Source organism: Pelobates fuscus, chromosome 1 (assembly GCF_036172605.1).
Source record: "Pelobates fuscus isolate aPelFus1 chromosome 1, aPelFus1.pri, whole genome shotgun sequence".
Taxonomy (NCBI): Eukaryota; Metazoa; Chordata; class Amphibia; order Anura; family Pelobatidae; genus Pelobates; species Pelobates fuscus.
Genome location: NC_086317.1, coordinates 253,248,633 through 253,269,325, shown reverse-complemented (window position 1 = coordinate 253,269,325; position 20,693 = coordinate 253,248,633). Strand labels below are relative to the sequence as shown.

Below are 20,693 nucleotides of genomic sequence, written 5' to 3'. Positions count from 1 at the left end.
GATCTAGATACAGATCTGGATGAAGATACTCTTCTAGCAGGTTGTGGACTTGGAGAATCACTAATGGATAAAAGAAGACCACATTATAAATATAGTGTAAAGTAATGAACATTAAACATTAAAGGATCACTATAGGGTCAGGAACACAAATGTATTCCTGACCCTATAGTGAAAACCAACCATTTAGGGGTTTACATGAAAATGCCTGAAGGGAGCTATTATATTCACCAGAACAACTACATTAAGCTGTAGTTGTTCTGGTGACTATAGTGTCCCTTTAAGGTAGGCAATGAAATTAAGAATAATTTTGGATCATGCTTTTAAAATTTTATGTCCCTGAACAGCACAAATGTTTAAATAAAAAAATGAAAATTTACTTTTTGGTTTTCATCGGTTCTGGAGTCCTGGACACCCTTCTGATGGGACGAGTCGGAGAAGATTCCTGCCTCCGTGGGGGAGAGGATGACGGACCCCTTCTTTGTGTAGGTGGACTTTCAGAACTGCGAGCAACTCTCGCATGTGGTGATGGAGACAGTCGTTTTGTCTGTGGTGGTGGTGGTGGTGAACGTGCTTCTCTGACTTGCCTAACAGGTGGAGATCCTCTTCTGTGTTTGGAGGGCAGTGACGGGGAACGTCTCTTCCCTTGAGGAGAGCCTTTCTGTTTGGGAGGTGGAGAGTGAGACAGCCTGTGCTTTGTTGGAGGTGGAGACTGAGAGGATCTACGCTTTGGAGGTGGTTGTGGAAGGGGTGGAGAGGTTCTTCTTTTGGGTGGTGGTGAAGGGGAATAGCGTCTTTGAATTGGCGGGGAGTACCGTCTTTGAGACGGAGAATGTCTACGAGAGGGAGAAGATGGTGATCTGCAAGAAAGAAAAAAATGCAGAATAACTTAAGTACTGGAGATATACAGGTGTACACTACATAAAAATATCAAATAAACTATAAAACTTGTCCAAAGGAACTTTTATTTTTCCTTAATAAATCACAAACATGACAAAATTAAATATAAGTAGTGATTTAAGACAATTGAGTGACCAACACAAAAGCAGACCCACCACAATTATATTTCATTTTAATATTTGTTTCCACATAAGTTATTAAACAGTGCGCTCTTTGACAGTCTTCTAACCAGACTGGTGTTGCCAATGTTGCACTGCCAACTACTCCATGTTTCATTATGGACTAATACTACCTCCACACTAATAACTGGTCGGTATGATAAAACTCAATCTAAGCAATGGCTCTTAAAGGATTAAAGGGACACTCCAGTCAGCAATTCAACAAAAGCATTTGATAGGTTTTGCTCTCTATAATATGTAGTATTTCATTGCATGTTCAAATTTGTATTTTTTGCACAAAATGCAGAATGCTGCAGCAGAAGCCTGTTCTGACTGAATAGTGTGCTTATCAAATGTATGCACACCGGTTAGCCTCCAACAGGAATGAGTGAGCTGCTTCTAATTCACAACTTGGCAGTGATCACTATTTTTATGGTACAAGGAGGTGCTAGCGCCTTAGTGTGATCTCAGAGGTAGACTTCGTGTCAGATGTAGCTGGATATATAAAAGAGAAAGAATACAACAAAATATAGTGTAGTATATTCTGTATAAGATAGTTCTCATAGTAAGAAGCGCACGTACCAAGTATAGAGCTCGAGTAGCAGCCGGCGGTATGATCTCTTATATATCCAACTACCACTGAGACTACATCTACCATCGGTATCACACCAATACGCTTCCCCTTCCTACCAAGTGATCTCTACTTCCCTGGGTATTTCCTCCCCTAATTCAGATTTTTTTTTTATAGTTTGCATCACTCAGTGATGTCAAAGGTTGAGTCGTGTACAAACATTTGACAAAGAAGCCTTTTTTTCATGGTAGGGGAGCAGGTTAATTGGGCAGCATTCTTCAAAACCTTTTTTTAATTATACTAAAGTTATAAAGCATGCAAAAGAAAATACATCAAATTACCAAACTAAAAGTCTTTCAGACACATTCAAGTTTCATTGATGCCAGACGTGTCCCTTTAAGTCACAGAGTACACATTCAGATTGTAAAGCAATGTTCATGTCAAGGTCCACTCACAAACCAAAAATCTCTGAAGTATGTAAGCTGCACTTTGACAAACTGGAGTGAACAAGTAGCTTGAACGCCATCAAAACAAGAATAATTAGTTGATTCTTACCTTCGTCTCTGTGGAGAAGGAGTTCGGCGTCTTCTCGGTGGAGGTAATGGAGAAGGGCTGCGACGTCTTCTAGCTTGAGGTGGAGTCGGACTCCTTCTCCTACGACTGCAAAAAGAAAAAGAAAAACAATTTAACAACATTAAAAACTGTTACCCATTAAGTGAAACTGCCATAACAAGTCAGGACTTGGCACATTACAGACTTTTAAACATTCTAAAGTGCTCATGGGGTCATACAAAGCAAACTTTATTACAACATAGAAGTAACTTAATATTCAGAATAATGCAGTATAGAATACATACAGGGATTCGCTGTGACAATAGTTAGTATTAACCAAAAACAAAGTGTTAATGACACTTTACTGTGAAGGTTATATAGGGTACATATCTGTTGTTTATAAGCACTGTGTTAACCAGGTCTTAATACTAGACAGTATTTCTAAAAAGTTGCAGTAGTAGTTCCCAGTGGGATTATATAGTTGCTCAGCAAGCAATATATGCATAATCTTGTTTTAACCATATCTTAACATGGGCAGAAATTGGTGATATAATAGCACTAGCCTATTGTCATGACATGAAGAGGCTATATAAACCTATACATGCCAAGATGAGTCAAGTTACACACCTGGGAGCCTACAGCAAAAGGGAAAGCATAACGTGAACCAGCCATGACAGGTTCACTTTAAGCCTCAATAACTCATTGAGCAATACAGAACATATCATAATGATATGGTATAACTGCATAAAAAAAGGGTTATATTCACCTTCACTAAATGCTGGCACTGCCATAACTTGAAAAAACATGTAAAGCCCACCCTCATCTCCACCTGCCTTCCAACCTCCTTTAACATGACTGGCCTACGTTGGGGAGGATTCATTAATGGAACATTAGTGCCAGAACACAGTGACATTATGCAGTTCATTACTTTAGTCCCCACAACATGGTGACATGCTCTTGATGGTAACATAATCACAGCTGCTACAGCACACAATCCACCTATCTTTAGCACTGAAGCTACACTGATGTCCATGCCAAAGACTAATTGGCAGGCGGGGAGGAACACTGGTTTTAATTAACAATATCTAAATTCTATACATTTGCTAGCAATTCTATTAACAAAACCTAAAGATGAAATTGTGAGCTCTTTAAAATACGTTGGGTGACAGGCTGATACAGGGTGACTATCAGTCTATAGTGTTTAAAATTTTGAAAACATGAATGCAGTTTTCGTTTTTGGACATAAAAACAAAAACTAATCTGTATTTTGAGCTTCTGTTTCAACATTATAAGTGACTCCAAAGAACATGTTCAACTTCTTTTATGAGTGAAGGACATGAACTAAAAGTGAATTTCAGAATATCAGATAGTATCTTACATCCACTATAAAACACAAATGTGATCTGCAAATATATTTGCATCTTGACTATATGAAAGTTTAGTCTATGAATGCACTATTGAACAAAAATTAAACCTTAAAATTGTTTTATTTTTTTGGTTGGAAGAATATGACCACCCATTAGAGGAAACGTCCAGGCATATACCGTGGTGAAGGTTCTTTTGGTCTCTTCCGGGAAGGGGTGGGGCTTCGTGAGGCTGAATGGCGTCGTCTCCTTCCAACTTCCCCATTTTTCACAGAGGCTCGTTTTGGACGCTCGTCCTCTGAAGAGGAGGATGATCCTGAATCTGAAAATTAAGCCAGGTAGGTTCATATAAATCACATGAGATAATGTCAATTCAAATAAGACTTCTAAGCAGAATGATGTCCTTTATAAGAGAACTAGTCATGGGCAGCTGAACATTCAGTTATCTAAATATATTTTAGATAGTACATATAATTAAAAATATTAACAGAAAAGTGTAATCTTGTCTGAGAACTAAAGGACTGATAAAAATGGAAAATATGATATTGAAAAAAAAAAAAACAACCAAAAAGCCATAAAGCTGAAGTCAGACATTCTAGTTATCTAATTAAAGGAGAACAGTAATTTCGCTGGAAATTACACCACTGGAAAAACAACAAAACAATCCAATCCCCTTTTCACCCATAATTCATGTTAGAGGGACACTATAAGCACCAAAACAAGTTTAGCTTAATTAGATAAATTTGGTGTATCATTCCCCTGTAGTCTCACTGCTCAATTCTCCATTTAGAAGTTCAATCAATTGTTTCTGTCTATGTAGCCCTAGTCACACCTTCCCTGGCTGTAACTGACATAGGCTACAAGTAACAAAAAAAATGGTTTCATTTTGAGATATTAAGTCGTTTATATCTCCTGATCTGTAAATTGAAGATACATTAAAAACTAAACAGAATGTGCAATAAAGAAACTTTAAACATTAGAATTCACTTTTACTAGTAGTGTTTAGGAAGGCAGTGCAAGTCACATGCAGGGGTGTGTGACAAGGGCTGTATAAGCAAAGTGATTTAACTCATAAATGGCAGAGAATAGAGCAGCAAGACTATAGGGGAATTACCTATGCACCAAAACTGCTTCATTAAGCTAAATGTTTTTTCGGTCCCTAAATTGTCCCTTTTAACCTTATTCATGTGATGCTTCATGCTCTCTTCAATGTATATTAAATATTGAGAAAACATCTGTATTTTAATTTTTCAGACTGCAAAAAGTAGACCTTTTCAAATACATTGAACTAATCAACTGCCTATCAATCTATGGACAAACCAGTCTATTTGGTTATCCATGGAAAGAATTATATAATGCCACCATATTCTGCAGCACTTTACAATTTGTAAATAAACTCTAGATTAACAAAATATGACTGACATACTAGAACAGTAGGTGAAGAGGACCTTCACAAACAAGCTTACAATTTAAAGGTAAACAGGCATTTGATATATAGGATGCCTATTTTCCTTCAGCATGGTATGGTCATTTTGGTCTATTATGTCAAGTTTAGTATCCCTGCACAATTATTTTTCGGCTTCTATCTGCATCTTTTTTCTAGTTTCACTTGAACAGGTAATAGCCACCTGAGGTATCAATCATGCAGCCTTGATGTTAGATCCCACTTTCACTGAGAATTTCTAATAATTGCACATCAGTGGATCAAGGTGCTGCTCCCTAGTTTTATCTTCTCTGCCATACATCAGTGGCCAGATAAGAGCGACTCTGGTTTGGGTTGCTCAAGCTGCCTTACACATGGGGACAGTGAGTGGGGCGGATGCCGTTGGCTCTGCAGGTCCGGTGTACGGCTGTCGGCCATTTTGCTTGGGCCTCGTGGCATCCGGTCGCGAGGGTGAGCGCTATTTGTGAGTAACCGGACCAGGATAACCCCCGCCGGTCCAGGTGGGGGGAACAGGGCTGTGTTGCAAGCTTGTGAGGGCACTAGGTCGCGCAGAGCGGGGGATCGGCCGCCTCACCCGTCCGGTGATACTGCTAGGCCTCACTCCCGTCACCCCCGACAGGTGCTCCGTATACCTGCGGGCGGCAGACCAGAGGCATTTCGGCTGGTTCCTGAAGTAGGTATGACCTTAGGTCAGGCATTTGTGGAGGTCCCGGCTGGCTGGTGTGTGGTTACTCAGGCTGGAAGGAACTATTGAGCTCGGAGCTCACACGATGCACGTCCAGCCGCCATGAAGTCCAGGCCCCGCCCCCCATTTCTCACTTTTTATATTTGTAAGTAATGCTTAATCCACACATATAAAATGTCAGAAAAAAAAAAAAATATATATATATATATATATCAGTCTTTTGAAATATTTTCTAAATAATAAATATGAGTAGTTCAAGAAAACTGTTAAATTACAGTGAAAGACAAGTGTAAAAAGGTTTTTGTCACAAATTAATTGAATTTTAGAAAAGGCTCAGTCAACACTGGCTAAAACTACACAGAAATGGACTGTTTCCATTAAAATGTCAAGATGGTTTGCATAGCAACTTTACTGAATCAGTACCTGAAGAAGACTGCTGGTTCTGTCTTCTGTACTGACGTCGCTGCTGCACAGAATCTGCAGCACCCATTCGACCAAATTTTTCATCATCTGCAAATGGAAGAGGAATATCACATTTATTTTCAAAACATACTGAGACATTAAAATAAGATATTACATCTTAGCTTAATGTGTGCAGTTGAAAAGCAGGGATCTTACTCTAGTAAGACCCTAGTTCCATAATCTGGGTGACTGACAAACACACAGAATGTGTGAACTTGCTAGGGTTCCAAGTATATATTTCGTTCTCTACAGCTCTTTTAAAAACTTAAAAGTCCCCCAAAACCCACTAGTGTCCATAAGCAATTTTCATCATGATATTTAGATTTTACTTTACTTTATTGTACTGAAACACATGCTTCATGGTAAAAACATAGCATATCACTCATAAATAAAACAGAAGATCTTTAAGTGCAAGAAAATGAAAAACTAATCAAACAGGAACAATTGCAGCACTTAATGGATGACTTAAAATGGACCTGCCACCTCACTGGAAAGTACATACTTGAGTAAGACATTGAAAGTCACCTATAACTTGTGTTTACTTTCCCATGAGATGCTCTGTTACTTTTAAGTTTGTTCTAAAGATTTAGTAAATTACACCACAATTCAATAGAGTCCAGAGATAGCCATAGAAAAAGAAGCATTGGGGGCTATGTATAAAAGTGTTGAGCACACTTTTTAGGCTGTTTTTCTGGTGCTGTATTGCACCATAAATTTTCCTTACTGTACATCTGTCGTTTTTTTTCTGGTACATTTTTGCTAGGATATTATACACTCATTTGTTAACGACTAGCATGCTACTTTTGGATTTATATTTTCCATTCATATTCTGTTATTGGTTATCACAACATAACATTTTCATATTCTGTTTAAACTAATTTTATACATAAGGAAAAAAAAATGCCTTTGAAGTGTCCACATTTGCCTCAGCACTTTGGCACTTTCATAGTCAGAATTTATCTATATTTGTAAATGCACAGGTTTTCACACTGCACTATCACTTTAATACGGTAAACATATGCTTTAGCTAGGTTTTAAGCTCATTTATTGTACTGGTTTTAATGGACCAGACGCATCTGGTGTGAGCTCTGCCACTTAGGCTGCTAAATTGCTACATTTCGGCAGTTTAAATCCCCACTGACAAATCTTCTTGCCCCTAAAGCAATCCTGAACCAAGTGGGGACATACATGAGCGTGTCTGATCTTGACAGGTGTTGATGCTCCATGCCAATGGAGGGCTGGGAGCTTGCCTGATGTGCCCAAAGGGGTGGAGAGGTGGTCGATTTCCACTCCTGTTTGGGCGGCCGTGCGGTGCCCCATTCCCCCCTCTGGGCCGGGGGAGATTCCTGGTCCACTTCATGGAGGCTCCCACACTGCACAGGCGCGCGGCATTATTGCAAGCATTGCACCCAAGAAGGCGGTGTGTATATTTGTGTTTAGCAATATATTAACTATATACACATACAAATATACATGTTACTGGCTTGCTATGGAGGCTTGGCGTTCCTTGTAAAGTGGTAGAAGGGGTTTTCATCCACACTTTTATCTTCCCCACCACAACTCTGTTGGTATGTACTTTACAAGTAACGCCAAGCCTCCATAGCAAGCCAGTAACCATTAACAATGAAACAGCTCTCCATGAGTGGCTCACTGGCTTTGCTCTACTTCTTTAGTTGTTTCTCAAAGATGTTGTATACAGCAGACACACACTCCAAGGAATCCATGTATAAAGTGTAATCATGAGGCAAAAATGTGGTTCTTTGTTGAGCTCATTTGCATACGCCTACCCAGAATCCCTTGCAGTAGTGAGAGCACTGTTAAAGTGAGATTTCTGTGGGAAAAGCAAGTCTTATGGCTTGACTGGTGTGTGTATTTGTGTTTAGCAATATAGATATTTATTTCCATAATATATAAAAAAAATATTTTTATGAATGTGTATGAAATTTAAAAAAACACCTACCAATATATACAATTTATTCGGACAGTTACCTGATTCTGATAGTTCCCTTTTCCGTGGTTTTGGAGGTGGTGAAGGGGTCTTTCTTTTCTCCATAATTTTGTGTTTTGATGCTGCAATAAGAGGAGAATTTAATATAAACACAAAAATTAAACTAATTTTAAATCAGTTTATCCTTTCATACATTAAGAATTATTTTACTGCCCTTTACATAACACACAGCCCCCCCCAAAAACACATTAATTCTAACTACCTTGAGGTCTGGGAGGGGATGCAGAATTTCGAGTTTTTCTAGGACGATAAGACTGCTGTGGTGAAGGAGATCGTCTTTTAGGTGGGCTTGGTGGTGGAGATGGTCTATACCTCCTGCGAGGAGGGCTTGCAGAAGGCGAAGAGCGTCGAGGTTTGCGGGGAGGACTGGAAGATATTCTTTTTGTTTGCTTCTTAGGTGGAGGAGGAGAGCGGGAAGAGGATGATGAAGAACTGCTCCCAGATAAAGATGCTGAAGAACGTCTTCTTCTTAAATAGAAAATACAGGGGGGGAAAAAAGGTCAGAAATAGAAAAGGCCTAAAAAATCACATGTGGTTGTAGTCCACTTGCATGCCTAAAAAAAAAAAAAACTTGTAAAATCTTGAAAGGTAGAATTCCAAAATCAATGATAACATACCTTCTTACTGGACTTCTACTTCTCTTGTGCCTTGGTGGGGGAGGCATGCGGCGTGGAGGGCTTCTCCTCCTTGGAGATGGCCTACGTCTTGGGCTTGGTCTTCTCCTAGGGCTATACGACCTATTTAACAAACAAGGTCTTATTAACAAATGGAAAAAGAGAGAGGGGGGGGGGGGGGGGGGGGAGAGAGAAATAGTCTAAAAAAACACAAAAGGAAAGAATATATATATATATCTATATCTCTCTCTCTCTCTCTCAATAGATATAGATATATTAAAATGCACATGCAAAGCTGAAGGGAAGGGGGTAAAAAAAACACAAAGACAAAGCCCCCTAAAAACTGAACCAGGATGTGCATAAACTGGAAACAGTACAATTATTACATACTTTGCCTCTTTGAAGCAAATGTGTAAATAGAAAATGTAGGTAGTTACCTTGAACGTGATCTGTGACGTCTCCGAGGTCTAGAATGAGAAGGGGAACGAGATCTAGATTTTGACCGTGAACGTGACTTATGTCTAGGACGCTCTCGCTCTTTAACCTTGCGAATATTTGGTTCAGGCGAAGTCTCCTTGACCTCGGGAACAGGGTCTGCTTCTTTTATAGACTTCAATATGTCACTAAGAAAATAAATGACATTCTTATTACACCTGTTTTAAGACCACTAATGTAGATAAGCCACCTAACACTACAAAAACTGTTTTTACACCTTAAAAGCAAACCACACAAAGCATACTCAAATACATATACTAGGTTGGAGCAAAAAAACAAACAAAAAAAAAAAAAAAACACGTTTTTCTCACTGTGGGAAAAAAAAAAGTACAAAAGGGTAAATATTCTGCACTTAACACTTCTAATACTTGTTTGCGCACGGCTGAGAAATCCCAAGAATAATTGGTAACCTACCGATTCAATCACAAAATCAGAAATATAGTCTGATCTGCACTTTCTCCCCCTGATACAGCCCATGCTCTTGAGCAATCTCTTCACCAGATTGTCTCCATGAACAAAGTCAAAAACTTTACCGAGACACAGACGTACTATACAATAGAAAACTAATCAAACTTTCTAATGCAACAAAAATAAGGTGACAGAGCTCACAGCTATATAGCAAACCTTTTGTTAATTTCTATACAATAAGAGTACAACAATAATACCACCTTAATCTGTGCATTGGTTTGGCAATGACCAGGAAGAAAGGCACATCCCCTACTATCTACCCCCACTCAGCTATACCAATTGTGTTCACCAGTTAGTAGAGTTTAGCAACAATTAGAGGTTTGCATGCGAACAAGATATTCTCATACACAAAAGGACGAATTAGAAACTTTCTATGGATCATTTTTTTAAAATTTGTTTTAAAAACAGAAATTTTTACTCACCGTAAATTCTTTTTTTCTTAATATGGTGGCAGTACATATGGGTTGTGCTTCCCAATTGGGACAAGCATCTGCAAGATAGGTGATTAAGAAAAGTCCCTCCCCTTTAACCTATGTCTTCCCCCGGCAAACCCACCTCAGGTGTAGCAAGAATACACATCTAAGCCACACACTGTAAGCAAAATTGTAATTTAGAGGGAGGGAGATTTGTACTGCCACCATATTAAGAAATAAAGAATTTACGGTGAGTAAAAATTTCATTTTTTCTGACATCTGGTGGCAGTACGTATGGGATATAGCAAGATTCCCCATCGGGTGGGCCTTATGCCTAAACAGCTTGAAGTACCTACGCAATTTTAGAGGGAACAACACAGTGATCTGCTCTCGGCGGTTTCCCGGAAGTTCTGGTTTGCGCATGCGCAATAGTGCACCCAGAACTTCGAGGGGACACCACCCGGGCGTGTGTTCCACCGCTGTGCTCAGGCGCACAGCCTGCAACATAATGAAGGTGTCCCCCAGCCCGCCCATACTCGCCAATCCGGAACATACTCGGCGCAAAGTTAAACAGAAAGGGCCCCGGTACCTCCACAGACAGAGCCATGCCGCTCAGCCTACCACCCGGGCGGCTATCGGGCTTCCTTCCCCAGACAGCAACCTGTGTGCTTCCCCTTCAACAGGCACTTGATCCGTCCCGTGCTGGGACAAGGAGGAACTGGGGTGAGTATGCCGGGGAAGCCCTTAATGGGGTAAAGGGGAGGGACTTTTCTTCATCACCTATTTTGCAGATGCTTGTCCCAATTAGGAAGCACAACCCATACGTACTGCCACCATATGTCCGGAAAATACGGATTGGACATTTTAAGCTGTGCTTTAAAGAATATTAAATACACAATATTTAAAAACACTAAAAGATGCAGGCCTGTCAGTCCTGCCACACAAAGGACCCTCATCGCCTATTAGAAGAACTAAAGAACATGAAGGCATCTACACATGCAAACATAGCAAGCCACGAAGAAGCAATGTCAAGAGACCGCTGCCCAGAGTCACAGTCCAACGTCCCATAGTTAGCAGACTGAATGTACAGCGATTAGTACCATCAGAGGCTCCCACAACCGGCCACTATCCCACCATGATTCTGCTTAGAGTCTCTATAGACAGTACCATAACCTAACGAAAGTAATATAGATATCACAATACTAACAGGGCTTCATCAATTGTACCCACTTGTTTCTCTTATGCTCAAATACGTTTCTATTTACATATATTGGAAAAGTTCTATATGCCACTATCAACTTAATAAAACACAAATCTAAAAAACAAAAAACTAATTTGAGATTTTGAGGGGAAAAGCAGTTTGGCTTAACTGGTGTGTGCAGATCTGTGTTTAACAATCTATAGACTATCCACTGATTTTAGGTGGAAGGGGTTTTTAATCACTTGTTTCCCCACCATAACTTTCTTGGTTTATTAGTTCTAAATATCCACACTCCATCTACAAAGGTAGTTCATTAAGAATGGCATAATGTCAAAATGTTTGTGCTGTTGTCTCCATTCTCTCTGCATAATCTTGAATGCAACACTATATATTTTGCATATAATATAGATTAGTATTTAAATGCTTTCTTTACTGCATCAACCATTCTGTTTTTAACAAACTATCTTTGTAGATATTTGGCACTAATAAAGATTATTTTGATAGTTGATCACCATGGTGCTTGTTTACATATTGTTTATAGGTCCTGCTTTGGTAACCAAATTTACCATTTAGCAACCACACTATTGAGCATTATTTGGATTTGATCTTTAAAGATTGTTCACCTTGTTGAAGTTGCCTCCTGCACAGAAGGTTCCTTCACTATAATAGATGATTCTGGTTCTGGCATGTCTGGTTGTTTAGCCACAATAACAGGAGACGGACTTCGACTTTTTGTCTCAGGACGGGGTGAATGAGAAGGGCTTCTCTTCCGCTCTCTTCTAACTGGCGACCTTCTGCGAGGCGATGAAGATCTCGACTTGCGCCTATGATGAAAATAAAATAGGACGTAGAAGAGCATTTTACATAAAATGTGGATGTGTTTTTCATAATTAACCCCTTAAAGGGGAACTATAGTGCAGGGAAAACAAACTTTCCTGGAACTATTGTTTCCCCCTCTGCCAAGCTCCCTCACTCACATATCCCTCATATATACACACACTTTTTTTTAACTGTATTTCACCTCTTTCATATTCAGGAGATAATATAATAAAAAATGTGAGAAAGATATTTTGTTATTTGTTTTAGTTCTGCATGGCATTTTAACGGTAAATGTCATAATACTGCTAGATGTTACTGCAATAAAGTACACATTGGTATTCAGTGATATCTTGTGAGTAAAATCGTACCCCCCCCCAGGGTCAAATATTGCATATCTAATAACATTTTTCATTTTATTTTTTACATTGAAATTTGACAGACTGGTTATGTTGCATTCAAGACCATATGGTAAGCCCAGGAATGAGAATTACCCCCATGATTGCATACCATTTGCAAAAGTAGGTAAGTAGAAAAAAAAAAACAAGGATGAGATTTATTTACAAAAACACAAATGAAAACTACCTTCGTGGACTCCGAGATCGATCCTTCCGGTCTCTGTCATCTTTCTCCCTTTTATCTTTATCATCATCTTGCTTTTTCAGTGATGCCAATTTTTCTTGCTCAATCTAAAGGAAAAAACACAAAACGTATTTTTATACACTAAGGTTGGTGTGAGGGAAACAAATTTTAACAATTCATTTTTATGATTATTTATTTTTCTATACATATAAATATATGCTATTTCTTTATTGATCGACTATAAATTCTCAGAACTACACAAGGGAGGTGTGTTACTGGTGAGTTTTAACTGCTTACTTTCTTCACTAAAATAGTGAAAAAGGTAAAAGTTTTGAGTAGATAAAAAAAATATATAAAGAAACACTATAGTCACCAAAACAACTTTGACTTAATTGAGCAGTTTTGTGCACAGATCATGCCTCTGTAGTTTCACTGCTCTATTCTATGCCATATAGGACTTAAATCACTTGTTTCTGGTTAAGAAGCCCTAGCCACACCTCCTTTGGCTGTGACTGCATGCAAACAAAACGATTTTCAATCAGATGTAAATTTCTTTTAATTTTTCTTTTTTCAAATTTCCTGTTCTGTAAACCGAAATTTTATTACATACATGAGGCTTCTGCAAGGTCTAGCAAACTATTAAAAGAGCAGGAGATACATTCTAATTTTAAAAAAAGAATTTGTCGTAAAGGAAGTATAAACATTAGCGGACTCTTTACAGGAAGTGTTTAGGAAGGCTGTGTAAGGCACATGCAGGAGGTGGGACTAGGGCTGCATAAACAAAGTGATCCAACTCCTTAAAGGGACACTCCAGGCACCCAGACCACTTCTGCTCATTGGAGTGGTCTGGGTGCCAACTCCCACCACCCTTAACCCTGCAAGTGTAATTATTGCAGTTTTTCATAAACGGCAATAATTACATTGCAGGGTTAACTCCACCTCTAGTGGCTGTCTACTAGACAGCCACTAGAGGTCACTTCCTGGGTTCTAGCACAGGAAACCTGTGCTAGAGCATCGCTGGAAGTCCTCACGCTGTGTGAGGACCTCCAGCGCCGCTCAAAACCCCATAGGAAAGCATTGAAATGATTTTTCAATGCTTTCCTATGGGGAGACGTATGCATGCGCATTAGGTCTCCTCGGCCGGTGGTCGAGATCAGTCTTGCCCACCGGCCGATGCAATCACTGGGAGGAGCGTCGCGGAGGCAGCGGCGAGGGACATCGCCGCTGTCCCAGGTAAGTGACTGAAGGGGTTTTCACCTCTTCAGTAACCGGGGATTGGTGGGTGGGAGGGAGAGGGACCCTCCAGTGCCAGAAAAACGGATCGTTTTTCTGGCACTGGAGTTTCCCTTTAATGGCAAAGAACTGAGCAGTGCGACTGCATGGGCATGTACACAAACTGCTTCATTAAGCTAAAGTTGTTTGGGGACTATAATGTCCCCTTAACACACAGACACCCCCTACATGTCTTATGTACCCTTGCCATGTGGATTCAGAGTCAAGCAAGTCATTTTCAAGTTCCTTTTTGTGGTGTTTGAGAGGTGTAACCTGCATTGAAGACTGTGGCCCTAAGACAAGCTAATATAAGGAGGAAGGTGTGGAAGATGCCATGTGATTAGATAACTGCTTTGAGCAAGGACTGTAAGTACCTGTAGCAAGTGTGGTTAAAAATGATAAGCTTAGAGTCATGTCTACAAGTGCTCGCAGTTTAGGGAATAAGACCCATGATCTTGTGGCAATAATTGCAACTGAGAATGTAGATTTAATGGCTGTTACTGAGAGGTGGTATAATGAGAAAAAAAGACCAGGACATAGCAATACTAGGGTACCCTTCATATAGAAAAGACACAGAAGGCAAGAGAGGGGGAAGCCCTGTATGTGAAGGTTAACATAAAATCTAATCCAATACAAGTTAGTGAGGCTTACACAGGGGCAGTTTGGGTTACGTTAGAATTTGGTAATCGCACAGTAACTTGTGTAGGTTTATTTATAGGCCCCCTGGACCAATAGAAGAGTTATATGATCTACTAGTTGAGAAGATAGCTAAAATGACAATCATGGATGAAGTTATCATATGCGACTAATCTCCCTGATGTGAACAGGAAAAACAAACAAAATAGCTGCATGTGCCAGGAATACACATTCTAAATTCCCTACTGGTATTATCTCAACAAGTCGTTGAAGAGCCAACTCATAAGGAGGCCATACTAGATTTTGCGTTAACAAATGTAGATTTAGGATCAGATAATTATGTAGATAAAAGCTTAGGATCTTTTCAGATTTTGGAACAGACTTTGCTACAATCAGAATATGCATAAAGGAGTCATTATCAAAATGGAACAGTTGAAATTGAGTCCCGGAGAAATTGATTTTTTTTTTTTTTAGATTACTGAAGGCAACAGAAAATTGTATTAGGCTTGTCAGTAAGTGCAAAAAAATTAGAAACCACTGTGGTACTCAACAGAAGTGGCCAAAATAGTAAAAAAAACTAAAAGTTAACATTTAGTAATTATAAATAAAAATAAACAAACAAAAAAAAACAGCGAGGAAGAGAGACAGATCTAGAAGATTAGGCAGAAAGAGGCAAAGCAAGTAATAAGCGTCCAAAGCGCACACAGAACAGAAAATAGTAAAAAAAAAAAAAAAAAAAGGGTGGGGGGGTGGGGAAGGAGGAGAGGGACAAAAAACAGTTTTTCTATATATAAATGAGAAAAGGAACATAAACAAGGATTCGTCAGACTAAAAACAAAAGATGGAAGGTATATAGAAGAGGATAAAAGGTCTAGCTAACTGCCTAAATTAATATTTTTTTTTTTGTATTTACAGATGAAAATGAAGGAAAGGGACTTCAGGGAAAAAGACGGAGTCATTTGTTACATGTGAGTTTACGGAGGAAGAGGTTCTATTTCAGCTGTCTAAAGTAAAGACAAATAAGTTGATAGGGCCTGATGGGATACACAAAGTGTATCAGGTATGATAATATAAAAGGTGATAGCACTAAAAGAAAGCATGTGGAGGAGAATGGTCGTCCATTCCCCAATTATTCCTTACACTTACTCTGAGATTGCAGATAGACTATTTTTGCTCAAAGTACAAAACACTTAATATACAAAGACATGACATTTTACATAAGGCTTTTTTTCTGTAATAAAAGAGTACAGGACTGTGATAATATAATGCTAATAAGTTGCATGTTTGCTGTAAATAAGTTTAAAGGGACACTATAGTCACCTGAACAACTTTAGCTTAATGAAGCAGTTTTGGTGTATATAACATGCCCCTGCAGCCTCACTGCTCAATCCTCTGCCATTTAGGAGTTAAATCCCTTTGTTTATGAGCCCTAGTCACACCTCCCTGCATGTGACTTGCACAGCCTTCCATAAACACTTCCTGTAAAGAGCCCTATTAAGGCTTTCTTTATTGCAAGTTCTGTTTAATTAAGATTTCCTTATCCCCTGCTATGTTAATAGCTTGCTAGACCCTGCAAGAGCCTCCTGTATGTGATTAAAGTGCAATTTAGAGATTGAGATACAATTATTTAAGGTAAATTACATCTGTTTGAAAGTGAAACCAGTTTTTTTTTTTCATGCAGGCTCTGTCAATCATAGCCAGGGGAGGTGTGGCTAGGGCTTCATAAAACAGAAACAAAGTGATTTAACGCCTAAATGACAGTGAATTGAGCAGTGAAATTGCAGGGGAATGATCTATACTGCTTTATTTAGCTAAAGTAATTTAGGTGACTATAGTGTTCCTTTAAAAGAAATGTATTTAAATTCTTTGTAATTTGATATTTGCTCATGAATATTCACCAAGTGGGTATTTCTAAGTTTAAACTTTAACCATACCTGTCTTTGTTTTATTTCTTCTTTCTTTAACTCCAGGAATGCAGATGGAATTCCAGCAACATTCTCTTGGGCACTCAACAGCAATGGCCATAGCTCTCCCATGAATTCCCTTGCATTTTTACCATTTAGGAAACCTGTCAGGTTAATCTGCATCATTTTGGAGTCTGGATTCTGGAAAAAAACAAAAATTTACAGGTGAGTCAGGAAACACTATTTTAATAAACATCTACACAATACACGATACTATTTTAAACACGAGTAAGATATTTACTTTCCCTAGGATTTTGCTGGCTTACGTTTTGCCAAAGACCAAATCGCTCTCCTTAACCAAAATGGCCTGTTAATCCTTTGTGGATGTTTCCAAAATTATATGTCTGTGCAGTTGATGATATTTCTCTAGAATTTTTAAGATCCTACACTACGCATTCATGAATTACAAAAGAAAATGTGAACTGTAGCATTAATTTCTGTAAAATAAAAGCCACTTTAAGTATTTTCAATATACTTTTAGATTATACTTTTCATGCATGCCCCTGCAATATACGGATATCACTATGAGGGTAACATGTGGAAAATATATCTAAGTCCACAAAGGGTTAAAAGGTTGAGTGCAACTTAATGGAGCAGTTTTTAGGTTTAAAAAAAATAAAAAAATTCAGCACAGTCAAGCAATATTGGTCCATGTGAAAAGCAGAGCGCAACAGCACAAAGTACAGATTCCAGCAGTCTTCAGTCTCTTCTTGGAACCTTGGGGGAGGTTGGGGTTTGTCCAAGTCCCCCTGGAGAGAAAGATGTTCGCTTGGCTTGCTTCCGACTGCCTACAGCAACTCAACCACCTTGAGTTTAATGTTATATCATTTATCTAAATTGCAAAAAACGAACAAGCAATAATGAGTACATAGCCACAAATAAACTTTATCAAAATTTCTAAAGCTTTAATCTCATGCTTCGCATTCAAAATAAATGTACGGGTTCGAGGAACTCTAATGAGATATAAACCAAGTCAATGTTTAAGTTGATTCTATTATTCCACTGTATCCAACTGGTCCATCTGCTTTGTTAGTGGCCAGTCAAGCTAAAAACACAGATGATGCGCTAGTACACAAGACACCATTAAAAAGTAAAATAACTGACAGATTACACAGCCTGTACACAAAGTTTAAAACCCCCAGAAGAGGTGGAAGCAATGAAAGCTGCATTCATTTCAATAACTTGACCAGTTGAACAATGTACTATTCTGTTGAGACAAAAACACTCCAAGGATTAGAATGGCAAGTACAATATCAGATCTTTCCTGAGCTGCCAGAGGCAGAACATTTCCCCACAAAAAAAACCAAAAAAAAAAAAACCAACTAAACATTAAAGGGAATCCATCATGAAAAAGGTGTTCCTGCCATTAACCAGTTCCTGTAAATGTAAGATTTATTCTTTAGACAGAATACTTGTCTGGAAATCTAGCAGACCTAAATCTGCTTAACCCCTTCAGGACGGAGTCAATAGTACACGTTCTGATCAAAACAAAACGTAAACAAAACTGGAATTTGCGCTATATGTCTGTTCAACCGTAATTCACCTCTTTCATAATAAATGCACCCACACATTTATCATTTTGTTCAGGAGAAACCGGGCTTTCATTTTATATCAAATATTTATATATGAAAGATAATTTATTATGAATAAAATAAAAAAAATAAAAACTGAGCAATTAAAAAAAAAAAAATACAAAAAAAAAAAAACATTTGGAGTTCCGCCTCACATTTTAGCTGTAAATGTCATAATACTGTTAGGTTTTAGTGCAAAAAATGCACATATTTGTAATCAGCAATGTCTCACGAGTACAACAGTACCCGCCATTAACAGGTTTTATGGTGTTTTGGAAAGTTACAGGGTCAAATATAGAACGTTCCATTTTCAAATTGAAATTTGCCAGATTAGTAATGTTACCTTTGAGACGGTGTGGTAGCCCAGGAATGAGAATTACCCCCATAATGGCATACCATTTGAAAAAGTAGACAACCCAAGGTATTGAATGTGGGTTATGTTTAGTCTTTTTTAGTAGCCACTTAGTCACAAACACTGGCCAAAGTTAGTGTTCATATTTGGTTTTGTGTGAAAAAAGCAGAAAAAAAGAATATTTGGCCAGTGTTTGTGACTAAGTGGCTACTAAAAATGACTGGACATACCCCATTTGCAATACCTTGGGTTGTCTACTCTTGCAAATGGTATGCCATCATGGGGGTAATTCTCATTCCTGGGCTACCATACGCTCTCAAAGGCAACATAACTAATCTGGCAAATTTCAATGTCAAAAAAATTAAATGCAAGCCTTATATGTGACTCTCTAACTTTCCAAAACACCATTAAACCTGTACATGGGGGGTACTGTTATTCTCGGGAGACTTCACTAAACACAAATATTAGTGTTTTAAAACAGTAAAACATATTACAACAATAATATAGTCCATAAAAGTGCAGTTTATTTGTAAAAAATGCAAAAAACTTCACTTTTACTTAAAATATCATCGTTGTAATACAATTTATTATTCTGAAATACTAATATTTGTGTTCAGCGAAGTCTCCCGAGTAAAACAGTACCCCTTATGGACAGGTTTTATGGTGTCTTGGAGAGTTACAGGGTCAAATATAGTGCTTGCGAATTAAATTTTCTGCACTTTCTCCATGTGTTGTCAGGCATGTCAATCAAATTTTAATTAATCAAACCACCTAATTATGTTAAAAGATTAAATACACACGTAGAATTTTAATATATATGCATTTATAGGTATTTAAATTCTACGTGTATACTAATGTAATATTTTATGTAATTATATGTATTTCTCTCTCTCTATATATATAATATACATATATATATAACAAAATACAGTTAGAATGAAATTACATATGAATATATAATTTATTTTAAATATTGTTTCAATATTTTATTGATATTTTATTTATTTATTATTGTAATTATACGTGTATGTATATATATATATATATATATATAATATATGTGTATATGTCTATTATATATAGAATATATATACATATATATGCAACGTCATTCGAAGTGTATTTTAATACTAATATATATATATATATACACTTACATTAATATTAAAATACATTACGTATGATGTTACATATATACATATATATGTGTGTGTATATATATATATATATATATATATATATATACACATATACACACACACACACACATTATATATATATATATAAAATTACTTTTATTTTATTTTTTAACATGTCTAATTTTTATTTTTTTACAGATCCCACCAGCAGGGGGACTGTGATATTTCAGACAGCCCCCCCTGCTGGCAGATCCACACCCCCCCTGCTGGCAGATCCATCGCTCTTTGATCGCTCACTTGCTGGAGGAGGGCTGCCTGGGCTGTCAGGCAGCCCTCTAGAAGAGGATCGCGGCAGAGGTAAGTACTGCCGAGGTCCAGGGGGCTTAAGCCGTTACGGCGTTCTATGCCGCCGCAATGGCTTTAAAGCCCTTTAAAGCCGCGAAGGCATAGAACGCCGTAACGGCGTTAAGGGGTTAATCTAAGTTACTCTTCTTTGCCTCTCATGATCATTTTTCCTCAAAGGCAGAGTATAATAAAAAAGTTAGAATCCTAATAACGTAACATCCATTTTATGGTGAAACATTCGTCGACTAAGTGGTACATTTACAAACAAATGAGGAATTTTAAATTTAACAAGATTTGGAGCAATGTAATACTACATTATTAAACTTGTGAGTTTAAAACTTTTGCTTAAAGTGGCCCTTATGCACCCTGTTTCTTGTCAGGCAGCCACAAGAGGTACGTCTGGGATTTAATATGACTCTAGGTTGTCTAAATGATGCTGGATGTCTTCACGCTCTGCATGAGGACATGCAGCGTTCGTTAAAATCCCCATAGGGAAGCACTGATTCAATGCTTTCTTATAGGGGGCCTAAGGCTTTATGTGCCACGGTGGGGGGACCCGAAGGCACTATATATAGTGTTAGGAATACAGATTTGTATTCCTAACACTATAGAATCGCCATAATACTTATACTCACCTTTACATTAACTTTTCTTTTTTGCGATAGAGCAACGTATCTGGTGCAT

The 20,693-nt window shown here is 38.1% G+C and overlaps 1 protein-coding gene across 8 annotated transcripts in view; it reads right to left on the bottom strand.

The window, feature by feature from the left end:
* The window catches only part of SRRM1 (serine and arginine repetitive matrix 1), a 37,658-nt gene that overhangs the window by 4,321 nt on the left and 12,644 nt on the right, over positions 1-20,693 (bottom strand). For 4 of the 8 annotated variants that reach the window (XM_063456514.1, XM_063456517.1, XM_063456526.1 and 1 more), the window contains exons 4-15: positions 16,573-16,743; positions 12,734-12,837; positions 11,956-12,156; positions 9,193-9,378; positions 8,759-8,878; positions 8,344-8,609; positions 8,123-8,203; positions 6,095-6,181; positions 3,723-3,864; positions 2,182-2,286; positions 378-857; positions 1-60 (exon numbers count right to left, since the gene is read on the bottom strand). The exon at positions 1-60 is cut by the window's left edge and continues 127 nt beyond it. In XM_063456514.1, the coding sequence (XP_063312584.1) occupies positions 1-60; positions 378-857; positions 2,182-2,286; positions 3,723-3,864; positions 6,095-6,181; positions 8,123-8,203; positions 8,344-8,609; positions 8,759-8,878; positions 9,193-9,378; positions 11,956-12,156; positions 12,734-12,837; positions 16,573-16,743 (2,003 nt within the window). Of the gene's footprint in view, positions 61-377; positions 858-2,181; positions 2,287-3,722; positions 3,865-6,094; positions 6,182-8,122; positions 8,204-8,343; positions 8,610-8,758; positions 8,879-9,192; positions 9,379-11,955; positions 12,157-12,733; positions 12,838-16,572; positions 17,914-20,693 lie in introns of those variants that run through there. The other 4 variants (XM_063456528.1, XM_063456530.1, XM_063456535.1 and 1 more) reach the window with 3 other exon arrangements.